The following is a 14,764-nucleotide window of genomic DNA, read 5'->3' on the forward strand; positions in this document are numbered from 1 at the left end:
GTCGCACGCGCGTGACGACACAGAGTGCGCGCGCGTAGGGCGTGAAGGGCGGGGCCGCGCGCGAGCTGGGGGGCGGAGCTCGCGCTCTCCCGGACGCCGCGGGGGCGGGGCCGGGCCGGCGGTGCCGACAAGGGGGTGGAGGGCGCGCGCGCGTCCGCGCGAGGCGGGGCAAGGTGGGTGGCGCGCGCGAGCGGCCCCGCCCCGCCAGGTGAGGCCGGATGGCTGGGGGGTGAGTCGGGAGCGGGGGGCACTGAGCGGGCTTCGTGCCGGACCCCGGGGCGAGCCCGGCCCTGGGCGGCGGGGATGAGCGAGGGGGACCGTCCTGCCGCAGCCTCTCAGGACCCGGCGCGCCTGGGCGCGGCGTCCCGGTACCGGGCGCTGCTACCTCGGAGCCCCGCCGGCCTCGCGCGGCCGCCGCCCCGCCGCTCGCGGCTGCAGCCTGAAGCAGCGGCGTGGTAGGAGGCGGTCGGCAAAGCCCGGCGGCTGTTCCTCCTCCGCCGCCGAGGAGGTGGCGAGGTGGATGTGCTCCCGGGCCGGTCAGCCGCGCTTCGGCCGCGCCGCCGGCGTAGGACAGAGCCCAGCCCGCAGTTGGTCCAGAAGGGCTCTCCCTCCTCGCTTCTCCCTCGGCCGCCTCCCTCGGGCTCCGGGGCCCGGTAACGGGTCGGGCGAGTAACGGCGGCGTTGGAGGCGGAGCAGCGGCTCCGGTGTTCGGCTCCCGCTGCCCTGTGCCGCCCCCGCCGCTGAGAGCCAGCCGGCGCTAGTCAGCCCTTAGGGGCTGGTCGCGCTCCGCAGCTGTAGCGCTTCTCCTTACTGGGATTCGGAGCAAGGGCGCTAAAAAAAAAATATATTTAAGAAAAATGAGCGTGTGGAACGTTTAATCCTTTTAGCTAATACGTGTGCCGTAGTTGCAGACTTCTCAGGAACCAGCCTCCTTGTGCCGCCTTCAGAGTCCCTATGTATATATACATCGTTTATCCCGCTTTGTCGATCCTTGCAACATATCCTTCGCTCAGGCGTGACCTTATCGCTCTCTACCTGAAAGGAGGGTGTAGCCAGGTGGGATCAGCCTCTTCTTCCAGGCAACTAGCAATAGGACAAGAGGACACAGTCTTAAGCTGTGCCATGGAAGTTTTAGGTTGGACATCAGAAAGGATTTATTCACAGAAAGGATTATTATATATTGGACTTGGAGGTGATGGAATCACCATCCCTGGAGGTGTTTTAAGGAAGGACTGGACGTGGCACTTGGTGCCATTGACTAATTGACATGGCAGTGTTCGGTCATAGGTTGAATGAGATTTTTTTTTTAAAGAAAACGATTGTGGTAGAGCAAGATCATGGCTTGTTCTATGATGTAAGCATCTTTATATAACACAAAGCAGTAAAATACACTTATTTTTGCCTCGCGTAACCAGTTTCTGGAGGTGCTATTTACAGTGTTTTTTTATCCTGCCATCCAAAGGGCACTGACGGTGAGGCAGCAAGATGAAGTTGGAGTGGTGTAGTCAACTTGCCCTTTGCTCCAAGAAAACCAGCCAGACTTTTCTACTTGGAGGAGTGTTCATTGTGTTGGGCTCAAGTCGGATCCTCCTGATGAAGTATTCTGCCAATGAAGGTACAGTTTGGCAATACCCATGATGTACCTTGAATAAGAAAGTGTTGATATTTGGGCTAAAACATACCCAAAAAAATCTACTTCTCCACCGGCAGAGTTCTTTGCATAAACATCCTCTTATATTTATAGGCACATGTTTCTGCACTGGAAAATTTCTGTCTAGCCAGTGATCTACCATAAAGATATAACTCGGGTTGCAAGGTGTATCATCTACCTTTAAAAGATAAGGCAGGTGATTTATTTTATAGCTAACTTTTCAAAGTTGTGTAAACACTCTTGGCAGTTGATTTGATTGAAATGTTTTCCTTGCAACAGGCTTAAGAGAGAAGTGGTATCCTACTGGATAAAGTGCTAAAACTTGCTGGTATTGCCAGGTCTTAAAGAAGTTTATGTCATCCTGGAAGCTGTTTTTTGTGGGGGTTAAAAAATACCATATAGATCCTTGGGGAAAACCTTCCCATTTCAGTTTGTTTTTAAAACAGCCATGTTCTTAAGTTCTTCCAAAAAAGTTCTGCTGTGAACTGGGACCAAATGAGGAAAGATTTCAACTCAGAAAAGAGGCTATTCAGGAAGCTGTATGTCATAAACTTTGAAACATTTATAACCATTCTGACAAAGCCTTTTGTAACTAAAATTGTGATTGTAATGGTTAAAGTAGATTCTTGCTCAAGTTATAAATGCAGGAGACAGAAGCTGATTGTGTACTCTCTGATTTGCTGGATCCCACAGATAACAAGTATGATTACCTTCCTGCAACAGTGAACATGTGTTCTGAAGTAGTAAAATTGGTTCTATGTGTAGTGTTGGCACTCTGGAATAGGAAAAAAGGTAAGTACCTATGTTTTAAATAATTAAAATGTGTTGACTTTCTAAGATTTGCTGTCCCACAAACACTTTTTTTTTTTAACAATAGGTGACACTCTCCACTTGCCACAGGTTTTGCATTGCAGGTGCTTTTTGGTTTTTCTTTTCTGTTCTTATATAAAAACTGTGAGAGATTAACTTAATAGCATTTCAAAATGGTACAGAACAAATATTTAAATTGGCAGAGGGCATCAGGCACTGGAGGTTCATGTTAAGTTGAACTGTTGGTTTTGTCTGCTTCTCCAGAAACAGTCTTGGCTCCGGCAAGCTGATAAAATTTTCACCTTCACCATTTAGTACAGACTTACCTAAGACAGTAAGCATATTAAATCAGTTTGCCTTCTGCTGACTGCATGTTTTCTGGTTTTCTTTCTGTTTTTTTGGATCCAATTGTCTGAGTTTGCTGGACTCAATGTGTTGATGCTGCAGGAGAAGATTAGATATCATTGTGTAGTTTTAAATCTATGATAACAAAGTACTTTTGGCACCAGCTCTAGAGTAGTCTAAAGTTTATCACAGTCTTCCTCCTAAAGTTTGTGTCCTGAATACCTAAGTAAATGTCATTCTTTGTGCTTTGTTTTTTCTTTCTTCTTTTTTCTTCCTATATGTTCACAGATCATGTGCTGTGGTCTGCAAATACTGTATTCTGGTTTACTTAGTCCTTCTGACTTTACTGGCTGACCTTTGGGTGCTCTGTGAAGGAATCCACTGTCTATGTCATTGTTCCTGTTGTAGATTTGATCAATAATCAACAGGAAGTCACACCCAGTAAGGATGTCACTGTTGTGTAGGGACTCTAGGTTGCTTTTTGTCTGTCAAAGAATGGTTGACAATGGAATTTTTGTTCCCAGTGGACAAATGCTGTGATGGATGTAACAATTCTGTGATGTTTTCTCTGTTGAAGCAAGGAGGTGAGCACCACACAGGATTGCTGCTCCAGCTGTGTGTTCTGCCCTGGAACACAGGTTTCTGTGTTGCCAGAGAACTGTGGAAACCAAGGGTTTTCAGTCTAATGGCGTTCATCAAAAGAGAACAATGGTACCTATTCTGTTGCAAGGAAACAGCTTTCAATAATAGGAATGATGTCTTTCTTACAGATTTCTTTTCCTTTTAGAAAAGGGTTGTATGGATCAGCTCTCTGAATGTTTTTCCTGGAAGAATGTATGCAATTCCATGAAATGGTCAATTCCTGCCTTTCTTTATTTTTTGGATAACTTGATTGTCTTCTACGTACTGTCCTACCTCCAGCCAGTAAGTATACTTCCACTGAATAACATGACTTGTCATGTCTTAGTGGGTAGTACTGCTCTTAGGCTATTCTACCGTGGTGACACTGGCAAGGCAAAATTGTAACTGAGGCTTCTGCTGTTTTAACACAGAAGGAATGATCTGTTACCTTCCCATTCTCTTTCCTGCTGCTCAGTGTTGTACAGCTCAGTTGCACAGATGACTCTTTGTATTTTCCCCATCCAACATGATTTTAGAAATAGGGCAAAGTGCTTAAGAAGTGGGAGGGCTTTTGGTATTTTTCTTCCTTTTGCCTTCTTCAAGTCTGTATTTAAATCTCTTTCAATCAATTTGTTTCTCTTCATATTATTTAAGCTGAACTTTTCTGTGGGACTTTTACCATTCTGTGTATGTAATGTAAAGTGAGTAAATGTAATCTCCTAAAGGGAATAGGTGTAACAGAAACTGAGGAGGGAATGAAGAAAACTGACTTCATTTTTGCATTTGTTTGTTAGGTATGTTTAGGTAAAATTAGTTGGTACTTTCTTCTAGCTACCCTCATCCTTTTGGATGAACTTGCATATGCTCAGGAAATTGTACAGGTTTTGTGCTTGCTTTTATTTTTGTATCATGATACTTTCTGGTTCAGAATCTATGTTTGCAGTAAGATGGAAACAGATGGCTTGTGCTTGCTATAAAATACTGTAGCTGCCCCTGTCGACCATTAAGAATAAATGGTTTTCTACCTTTTCTATCAGAGTTCCTCTTTAAAATATTGTTCTCTTAGGTGTATATTTCTGCCAGGGACAGACCAGTCCAGAGTCTAGACCAGGACTCAGCTGAAAAAACCTAGTAAAATCAAGAGTTGGATATCTTAAAACAACATGCACAGCTGTGGTTTGTTATATGGGTGGGTTTTTTTTTGTTGATGGGATTTTTATGTTGGTGGGGGTGATTTTTGATTGGTGGGGTTTGGTTTGTTTTTTTTTGTTTTGTTTTGGGGTTTTTTTTTGTTGGTTTGTGGGTCATTTTGGTTTGTTTTGTTTTTTAGTGTTAGGAAGGAAATTGAGCTATAATATTTGTAGATGCAAAGCCTGATACACAGGAGGTTACATAAATACTATTTTTCTCTTAAGAAATTTCATTTGGTTCAGTTAAGCTAATCCTTTGTGAAATGGACAGGTTTTGTTTTACGTACACACACACCCAGACAAACCTGGACTCTGTCCCCTCAGAATATATGCTCTAAGATTCCTCTTTTTAGAACTTTTAGCATCTTTTAATTAGAGAAATTCTACGATGGTTAGCTGAAACTGTAACATTATTATGATAAAGAAATATTAAAAGAGATAACCAAGTACCTCTAAGATAGAATATCTTGATAGTGTACAAGACCATGACTGGGAAATGTGAAGGCCCTTAAAAGGAAGATGGCTATACCTGACTGAACTTGGTCATGTGACTTTAAATACAAAGTAGTTTTACTAAGTAGTACCTGGGTGAGCAGCTGCTGGAATTAAAGAGTTGCTTTGGTGAGATTTTTTTGCTTGAAATTTTAGCTATAACTGTGGATACTTTGTAGTGGCTAAATTTCCTAGAGACTTACATTTAGAGACTTCACTTGTGACATGCAGATTAGTGGTATGGCAAACTTTGATATTCATATTCCTTTTCATCTAGGATGGAGATCTCTTGAGGTTTTAGAGAACAAAGTCACTCAAAGTTAATTTTTTTAAACTATCATTCTAAAGATTTTGCTCATAATGTTACTAGAAATGTTGGATGGGAGCTGTCATGGTTTGATACTGGCACAATGCCAGTGCCCCCATGAAAATATAATCTCTTAATTGAATGCTGTGAAATGGAATTGAGAACAGAGCAAAGCAGGCCCAAGCTTAATAACAGAAGAAAACTTTATTAAGCTAATACTACAAAAGAAAGAAAGAAAGGGAAAAGGGAAAAAAAAGCACACAAAGATCAAAATGAAAACCTTGCAAAGCATTCTTCCTCCCACTACCCAACTCTAACAAACTACAGTGAGACACAATCTGGACCCCAATCAGGTTTTTACCTTCCAGACAATCGATACTCAGCCTATCTCTTGAAGGAGATCGGTTCAGTTTGTGGCTAACACGGACAAGTCTAGCCAAAAGCCACTCCTTGTCTCCCTCCCATCTAGAATTCCTCCTTCTAACATCCTAGGGTCCAAGGTGTCCCTCTTCCTCTCTTTCAAACCGAGGAGGGGAAGGAAAAATTCACAAAGCTTTCATTTCTCAAGGAAGGGTTAAAAGTCTGAACTCCCCGGATGGCTCGATGCCAGACTCCGGTGTCTCCCATGCAACTGGGCACCTTGCGGCCCCCCGCTCCTCCTTCCTCGCGGTGAACTGCTGACAAAAACTGCTGATGTCTCTTTCCCCCTCTCGGGAGAGAGACTCTGGGGGCGGGTAACAGAGACATCCTAGATTTCCTCCACCCTTTCATCTGCAGGGGCCAGCCCGGTCCCAGTCCCCTCCACCCTTCAACCTACCTCAGTCAGGCCATGGGCCTTCCCCTCCCCACCCAGCCACGGCCGGGCAGGGGAGAGGCTGCACTGCAGGCTGAGCAGAACCAAAGAGAGCCAGTTCTCCTGGGATTTCTGCTTTTAACCCCTCTGTGTTCTCAGAGGCGTGTCCACCCTTAATTGGTCAATATCCAAACTGACCTCTTCCTTCTGGAAAAATTCTTTTTCCGTATCAAACCATGACAGGAGCGTTGACTGTAAAGCAAAACCAGAGTGTGCATGAAATACATCTACATTTTGCAGAAAGGCTCTTTTTTTCCAGAGTGATTTCTGCCAAATTTCCTTGTTTATTCAATATTTTTCTCCATCCACTGTAGTGTTTACCTAACATGAATATTTACTAAGTTTTAATTTTGCAAAGTGGAAAATTAAGATCTGTTTTCTTAGGTAGGTATCTCATTGTCACTAAGTGTTCAGATTACTTGAGAGCCTATGTTGTGCTGTTTCATCAGAATTATTGTTCAGCAGACACTATGTTGGGATAAAGTGGAATGAAGATAATGATATAAGAGTCTGTGCTTTTCCTCTGGTGAATAAAAAAGACACTCTATAGCAGAATTGGGAATGTGGAAATGATGAGAAAATTCCAGAAAAAGTGTGTGTTTTGTACTCCTGAATCCATATATGCTTGTGTGTGAAATTGTCTAAAAAGATGAGTTTACTCTGAGACTCAATGGAACCAAAAACTTCAAATGCCTTGATCTTTTGTACCTGTACTGACTATATAGAGCAGTTAATAACAGTTTGCAAAACACCCCCACCCTCAAAAAGAGGATTTTTTGTTCCTACTGGTGCTGGTAGATTCTGGTCTTTATTGGTAACTGGAATGCTTAAAAGATCCTCTTCTTGGTCCAGTGTCCCAGTATAGAGTGTCTAATACAGAGACAAAACAGACAATCCTTGCCACAAGGAGTTTGCAGCTTGGGATCATGGCCACGGATTAGAGCACTGGTGTTTTTATATAGTTATTCCCAAATTAAACAGAAGCTTTAGAGTTGTCTTCAGTTGTACTTCAGAATAGATTTTTTTTTTTTTTAATTACAGTTGCAGTCTTAAAAATTCAAGCCAAGCACCTCTTTATCTTTGATAAACTCTATAGCAAAAGCATTTGGCATAGAAGTTTGTTTTCTGCAAGTGGCTTGTCCATGTCTGGAATTTTATGAACACTGCAAATGGCACTGCAGCCAGGAGCAGCCTCATCTTGCTTTATTCTTTGTTTATTCTCATTTTGGAGCAACTTCCTCCTTTGTGCTTTTGCAGCTGACTGGTCAGCCCAGCTGGGGAACTGAGCTGACTGAAAACTAAACTTTTCTCTGTTAAGTAGGTTTTCTGTTGCACTGGTTTCCTCACGTCTCCATTTCAGTATAGCTTTCCCCACTGCAGTGGAGCTTGGGCTCTGTGGTTTCCCTGAGATTTTGAAATGGGGCTTGAATATCATTTTACAGGTGTATTATTGTACCATTTGGGTGAGGAAGAAAATTCAGTACCAGTGCTTTTCATTCTGGCACCTTACAGGAAGGTGAACACTTGAAGTCTGTAGGTTTTTGGTGTCCACAGTGTGTCTGGAGTGTAATTTTGTTCCTCTCCTTCTCTTTCAAGGCAATGGCTGTACTCTTTTCAAATTTTGTCATTATAACAACAGCTCTTCTCTTCAGGATAGTGCTAAAGTAAGTAGTATTTGCTAAAGTAAATTAAATTTAAATCTTCTAGCTTTGATGAAGTTAAGCTTCATTTTTTTCTCTTTGTCTGATGGGAGCAGTAATTCTCTTTTCTTCTTCTCTTTTCTTGCAAATGTATCAGCTTAGAGAGGTGGTTTTGTTTTCTACATCTGAAGGTGTAGGAAATAATGTTATTAGGAGTCCCTTCATATGTCTATACATTTGGTCAACTCTAGTAGAAAATAGTTGAAATCATGATTATATAGTCATTGAATAGTAAGAATAAAGCTTTCATTTATACATTAAATGTCTTTAATGATTGCCAGTACTTCTTACCAGCCTGTTGCAGTTATTAATTGAATGTAAACGTGGTCTTGTAAGAGGAAATGAGATACATAAGAGTGAAAGATAGAGATATGTTTGGTTCATTATTCACGTGACAAAAGCCAGACTAAATGTTCCACTTTGCTGAATTTGTTCTCTTTATAGTAATATTTAGATTCAAAAAAGTCTGTCAGGGAAATGGGTATTAACTTTACACTGTAAAAGTTGCTTATGTTGAATATGGCACAAATAAGCCTTTCCTATATGTGTTAATATGCCAAAACAGTGCCCAATAGTCTGACTCAAAATGCTTTTTCGCATTTTAGTTTTGTCTTTTGTGATGTCACAGTTCACTTAATCTTCCAAATTTTTGATTTTCACCAAGATAAACAGGCTTTGAGTGGAAAACCAGTATAAATAATTCTAATAGTCTTATGAATTACATTTGTCGATTTATAGTAGTCACCATAATAAAATACTAGAAAAGGGCTCCAAGTCATAGGGGAAAAGAACAGTATAGTGAACATTTTACAAAGAAAGATAGTAATTATTTGGATGTTTGTGAATTTTTTTTTACTTTACTCATCAGACCTTGGTTGCCATGGAGACAAGAGCTGCTTTTAAGTTGTTAGGCAATCAGAAATTCTAGAATATATTCTTATATTCTAGAAATAACATGATCTTGAAAGACCTTCCTTATTTCTTCAGAATACTTCATTTTATATTTCTTTGCCAGACTCAGCCCCCTTTGCCATAGAAAATCACGTTGCATTTTTGCATTTTACTGTATTTTGAAGAGACTTTACACCTGTCTCCTTATCTGTGGCTTGATGTCTTTAATATATTTTATAGATCTGGATGTTCTGTCATTTAATTTATGCTGCTGTGTTTCTAAATATAGTGGCTTTTTTGTGTTCTAGGCGAAGACTCTCTTGGGTACAGTGGGCATCTCTGGTGATTTTATTCCTCTCCATCGTTGCCCTGACTCGAGGAACTGGAGGCCACCAGCACAGCTTGGCTGCACATGGATTTCATCACAGTATGTTTTTTAGGCCATCTAACCACTGCCTTCTTGCTACTGGACCTGAGGAAGCATGTGCAGAAAAGGGCAACTGCGCAGCACCAAGTTTCCTTCACAGCTTCCAGTGGAATGTGACCAGCACCATGGCAGGAGCATTGAAGCCTCTCCGCCTCAGCCTGGGCCATCTGCTTATTCTAGTGCAGTGTTTTGTGTCTGCCCTGGCTAACATCTACAATGAAAAGATGCTGAAAGATGTGGATCAGCTTGGGGAAAGCATCTTCACCCAGAACAGCAAACTCTATGCCTTTGGGGTTCTGTTCAATGGGCTCATGCTGGCACTGCAGGCTAAGGACCGGAGGCAGATAGGGAACTGTGGCTTCTTTTATGGGCACAACATCTTCTCCGTGGCTCTTATATTTGTCACAGCTTTCCTGGGGCTATCTGTAGCCTTCATCTTGAAGTTCCGAGACAACATGTTCCACGTTATGACTGCTCAGATCAACACTGTGATCATCACCACTGTGTCTTTTGTCATCTTTGACTTCAGGCCTTCTCTAGAGTTCTTTTTGGAAGCTCCTGTTGTGCTTCTCTCCATATTCATTTATAATGCCAGTAAAGCAAGAGGCCTGGAATATGCCACTCTGTGGGAAAGGGGAAAACTCATCAAAGGAGATGCATGGGAGAGGTCAAGTGGGGTAAGACTTTTCAGTACTTCTCTCCTTTGGTTTCTCTTTTGTTTCACCTCCCTTTATTCTATGAAATATTTGGAAGAATCAACTTGTGTGCGACTGGACTTAACCCTCAACACCAAAGTTCTGCAATATTTCTTAAAATCTTGGGTATTGCTTTCCATATGCCACTTTTTGAAATAATGAAGCCTAGGTAAGCCTTGCTTTCCTGCTGTGACTGTAGACAGACCTGTGTGCTACTTCAGCTTTGTAAAAATCCTTTTCTTGAAAGCTTTATAACCAAGTTTACTTATCCAGGGCATTCAGAAAGTGGAATTGATGCCTGGGAAGTAATTGTACCTAAGTGGAACTGGTAAGTCTGTCTAGCTTAGGCCACATAATGAGGAAGTTGACGCATTTGATGTTAAGGTTCTTTCTACCATAACAGTCAAAGATAGCTGAAGACAAAAAGGCAGTGTTTAAACACAGAGTTTTAACATGGTTTGGGGCTTTTTTCTTGCTATACATTTCCTCCAGGCCTGCCGGTGGATTTTTTCTGATTTGAGCAGTGATCTAGTTAGCTGGAAGGTGTCAGGGACGGCTTGCTTTTGGAGTTGTCACCCAGCTGAGCTGAGCAGTCCCTAATGGGAAGAGTTCATGTTTGTACCTGTCAGCCTGCGGGTACGGAGGGGCCGTGGATGCACGCTGTGAACAGCAGAGAGCACTGCCCCTGCTGCGTTCCAGCAAGCATTTAACTTGGAGATGTTTTTCAGAAATTCCACATGGTGCCTTTTTAGGTTGTTGTTTAATGAGCAATAAATAACACAAATTCATATATTTTTGGTATGCCAGGTGTCATCTATTTTAGCACTTACAACTAAGCAGCTGTTGTAGAAACGAATAGCACTATGTGAGCATGCAAAGCCAGCTATATCTTGGGCTGCATCAAAAGCAGTGTGACCAACAGGTCAAGATATGTGATTCTGCCCCTCTGCTCTTGTGATACCCCACCTGTGGTACTGTGTCCAGCTCTGGGGACTTAGATCTGCTGGAGCGAGTCCAGAGAAAGATGATCAGAGGGCTGGAGCATCTCTCCTATGAAGACAGGCTGAGAAGAGTTGGGGATGTTCATCCTGGAGAAGAGAAGGCTTGGGAGACCTAGCATCCTTCCAGTACCTTCCAAACCCAAACCATTATATGATTGTATGGAAGAATGGGCTACAAGCTGTTTTAGTGACTACAAGTGAGTCACTAAAAAGTGTTAAAGATGCAGGGAATGTTTCTTATGAGTATGTGCTTCCTAAACCTTATAACATACTTGTAAGAGATTTAAATTACAGGGATTACAGGATTTTGCTTTAAGTGATACCTCTGAAATAAACTTTAGTTGGTTTTTTTTTTGGTGGTATTAATAGCAAGATGACTTTTGCTCACATTGCTCTTTTTTGCTTCTGGTTCCCATAGGATGGAGAGGAATTTGAGAGGTTGAACAAACCAAACAGTGACATCGATACAGATGAAGATTCCCTCTAGCATGAGGCTGGCTTGGAGGAGTGCTATTGCTCACAGTGAGACAGAGTTAATCTTTTATTAACATAGGAAAGTCATTTTCCCCACTGACAGACTATTTGGAACTGTTTTGGGGCTGAATGTCAAATGTGGATGAGGACAGTATTCAAGCTGTATATATGGAGAGTTATATTCATTTGTGCCTGTCTCCCAGTGTCTGGGGAAATGGAAATCTGGAATGCCTTTGTAGCAGCTGGTGAATTTTACATGCAGCTTATGTGGCCTAACTTTGAAAGAGCTTGAATAAAACAAAAGTTTATTAAACAGTATGAATGCATCATCTTTTTTTTTTGTCTGTGTTTAGAAAGGCTTTGTGTAGAGGCTTAGTTTGCTCTGAGCCCACTACTGAAAACAAATATTATGCAGCTACAGTAATGCCCTTCAATGTCTGCAGCACTGAGAAAGAGAGTGCAGGTGGCAATATCATCTGGTGTTGTTCTACCCTGGCAGACTGATAAGATCTTGCATTCATTTTGTAGAGAGAGAAGTCATTCTGCAGAGTGCCAGGCATAGTGATCTCAGAATTTCTATTGAGGCATCTGCTGGATTGTATTTTGACTGAGATGAAAAATAGGTTCCAAATTATTCAGAGAATTTTGACATAAGGGAAGGGATGCCAATGCAAGGGAACAGGGATGCTGATAAGGGATTCCTGGTATGTTCCAAAGCCTCTTCTCTCAGAGCAATGGAAAAGATGTTGGTTTATAATTTTGTCCCTTCAAAAATGTGTCTTTCATAGTTGAAAGATACTGTCAGAAGAATTCTTAAGATAAGCAATGAGTTCAGTGTCAGAGCCTCATACCAGAGTGTATAGTAAGCAGTAAGTGATGCATTTCTCTAGACTGAAGACAGTCCTGCTTTTGTTCCTCTCTGCCATCCTGTCCAGGCTCTCTGTATGAAGCTTGTGTGTACTGTATGGATGGCTTATTGCTATATTAACATACCTCCTGTCATTGATCCATCAAGAGGACCAGCTTGTTTTCATATATGGCCCATGGTTTATAACTGTCAAGTTATAAATGAATCCAAAATTTCTATTTTTTTTTCCTGTACTATCTGGACTACATATTAAAAATAACTGTAGAAAATTAGTTTAATGCTGCTATTGAGAAGTTTTTTGCATCTAATATTGTGCTTGTATAGCAGGCAATTTCAACATGAGGAATCCTAGTTGTTAGCATCAGAATCAGTTTGTACAGAATGAATAGAAGTTATATTTCAGTGTAAATTCTAGAAACTCCGTTGCTCTCATTGGTTTATGATATTGTATTTTAGAAAATGAAACTTTAAAAAAATCCTCAAACTGTTAAAGGCTTACTGGCAATAAGACTTCAATTTTTTCTTTATTGCATACAGCTTTGCAATATATACCTGGGTTTGTTGGTTTTTTCGGTACCAACAGCTACCAACTTTAGCAGGTACTTTCAAAAAGAGTCAAAGTACTGTTAGCTTTAGATTGCTCTGCATTTATGTGAGCAGTAGCATTTTACATGAAGTTCCAAAGACCTTTGCCCTGCATCAAGCAAGAACATAGAAATCAGCCATGATCTTACTTCTAAAGACAGAGCATCAAACCAAAGATGTATATCTTAAAAACCACGTTTGACCTTTATGCCTGAAATGTCTTCAGCTATTATAAAGTGCATTTATTTCTTGATTTCAAGTCTCGTCCTCCTTAATGATTTTCCTTTCTGTGAATTTCTCCAGTGCTATCATGCTTGACTTATTTGCCAAAGTCTATATTGCATGATCCACATTTTTACTCATTCTGCGGATTTGGTTCTCTCTATCATGTAGAAGTCCTTCTGTTGTCTTCAGGTTGGAGGTCTCAGAGAGAGATGCTGGATGGCCAGGCAGGTTTCTTATTATAATGGAGGAGAACTGTATATCCCCTTTGCAGCAACAGGAATGTTAACTGATGTCTTAAAATGGGTAAGGATTTGCATCCACTTAGCAGTAACATAGAGTAAATAGTAAGCCAAAGCATAACATGCAAATATTTGCAACTGTGCTATCCATGGCAATGGTAAAATTCAGTGTATAGATGAGATTTTTTAGAGGAAGTGACTGTGAACAATTGTCAGCTGGAGGGCAGCCCTGGTGAGCAAGGGGGAGCAATTCTATGAAGTTACATGTTTCAGACAGATCATGTGAAACCTCGCGTGATTAAGTATGTCCATTATATGGAAGCTACTCCATGTTGGAAAGCTTAACTTATATTCACTCAAAATTACAATAGGAAAATTTATGAGCATGTTTTTGGAGAGCAGCATTAGTTTGGCACATAGCCTGTAATGAATACATTGGGCAGAGTGCTCATATTAAGCTTTCATTTAGAGCCCAGATTTACAAATGTTTGAACTGAATTGCTGCTGAGGGTGTTATGTTCCTCCCTCCAGCTTTGAGGAAATAGTTCATAAAACATCCCAGGAAGAGAGGTGTGTTTGTGTTTCTCTAGCTTGTAACAAGTCAATTAAAGAAGTATTTATTTTGGTTAATTTCATCTATTTTGTGAATGTAGCAGCTTCAAAGACAGGCTGTGGATGAAAACAGCCCTCTTGGAGCTGAATCAAAAGCCATAAATATGTATAGGGAAAAAGATTTTCTGTATCATGTAGAATCTTCCCACTAAGGTATGTTGAAATAGGACCTTAATCTCAGTAAGTCTGTTCTTGGAGTGATGCTGCAGGGATAGATCCAGTGATCTGGATTTAATTTGTTTTGCCAAATGAAGTCTTCATTTGGAGAAATGTAACTCCTGAATGCTTACAGCATGCAAGATAACTACATGTTGTAATTGAAAAAATATTTTGGCTTGGTGCTCCTTCTGGCTTTGCTTTTAGTTTTCCATAGGGAAAAATGGGTTGCAAAATCAGGATTTTAAATCATTGCTATAAGTTTCTGGTGATTTCGTATCATTTTGTAATGAAGGCAGAAATAGGCACCAGAATGTAGAATAATGCAGAGTCTTCTAAATATTCTATGAATATTTGGATATTTGGTTTTGGTTAAGAGCCCATCCCTACCTCCCTTGATAAGTGGACAACTTGTTTGGAGTTGTCTTTTTAATGCAACTCCCACTGAATGCCTAGGCTGGGTTTGGTACTTGCATAATTTGACTTTGAATTTCAGACAGAGGTATAAAAAAATGGCCATTTGGATCAGGTACTGCACTATTTTTAATGTAAGTTAACTCTTGCAGCACGGGACATTTAATTTATGTGATTTGTAGTGTGAATTAAAAGGGCTTTCATTTAA

At 41.1% G+C, this 14,764-nt stretch overlaps 1 protein-coding gene across 3 annotated transcripts; it reads left to right on the forward strand.

Annotated features, from left to right (window-relative positions):
- The first annotated feature begins 102 nt into the window (after nucleotides 1-102).
- Nucleotides 103-11,775, forward strand: SLC35A5 (solute carrier family 35 member A5). Of its 3 annotated transcripts, none has more exons than XM_021549009.1 (7): nucleotides 103-173; nucleotides 1,463-1,615; nucleotides 2,345-2,443; nucleotides 3,594-3,730; nucleotides 7,866-7,933; nucleotides 9,169-9,964; nucleotides 11,402-11,775. In XM_021549009.1, the coding sequence occupies exons 2-7, from the start codon at nucleotides 1,486-1,488 to the stop codon at nucleotides 11,468-11,470; spliced, it is 1,299 nt and encodes a 432-aa protein (XP_021404684.1). In that variant the 5' UTR covers nucleotides 103-173; nucleotides 1,463-1,485; the 3' UTR covers nucleotides 11,471-11,775. The 3 variants fall into 3 exon arrangements, with proteins under 3 accessions (XP_021404684.1, XP_021404683.1, XP_021404685.1); XM_021549008.2 differs by having other exon boundaries at nucleotides 122-229; XM_021549010.3 differs by having other exon boundaries at nucleotides 130-208.
- The last annotated feature ends 2,989 nt before the right edge of the window (nucleotides 11,776-14,764 follow it).

The sequence above is a fragment of the Lonchura striata genome, chromosome 2 (assembly GCF_046129695.1).
Source record: "Lonchura striata isolate bLonStr1 chromosome 2, bLonStr1.mat, whole genome shotgun sequence".
NCBI classification, from domain to species: Eukaryota; Metazoa; Chordata; class Aves; order Passeriformes; family Estrildidae; genus Lonchura; species Lonchura striata.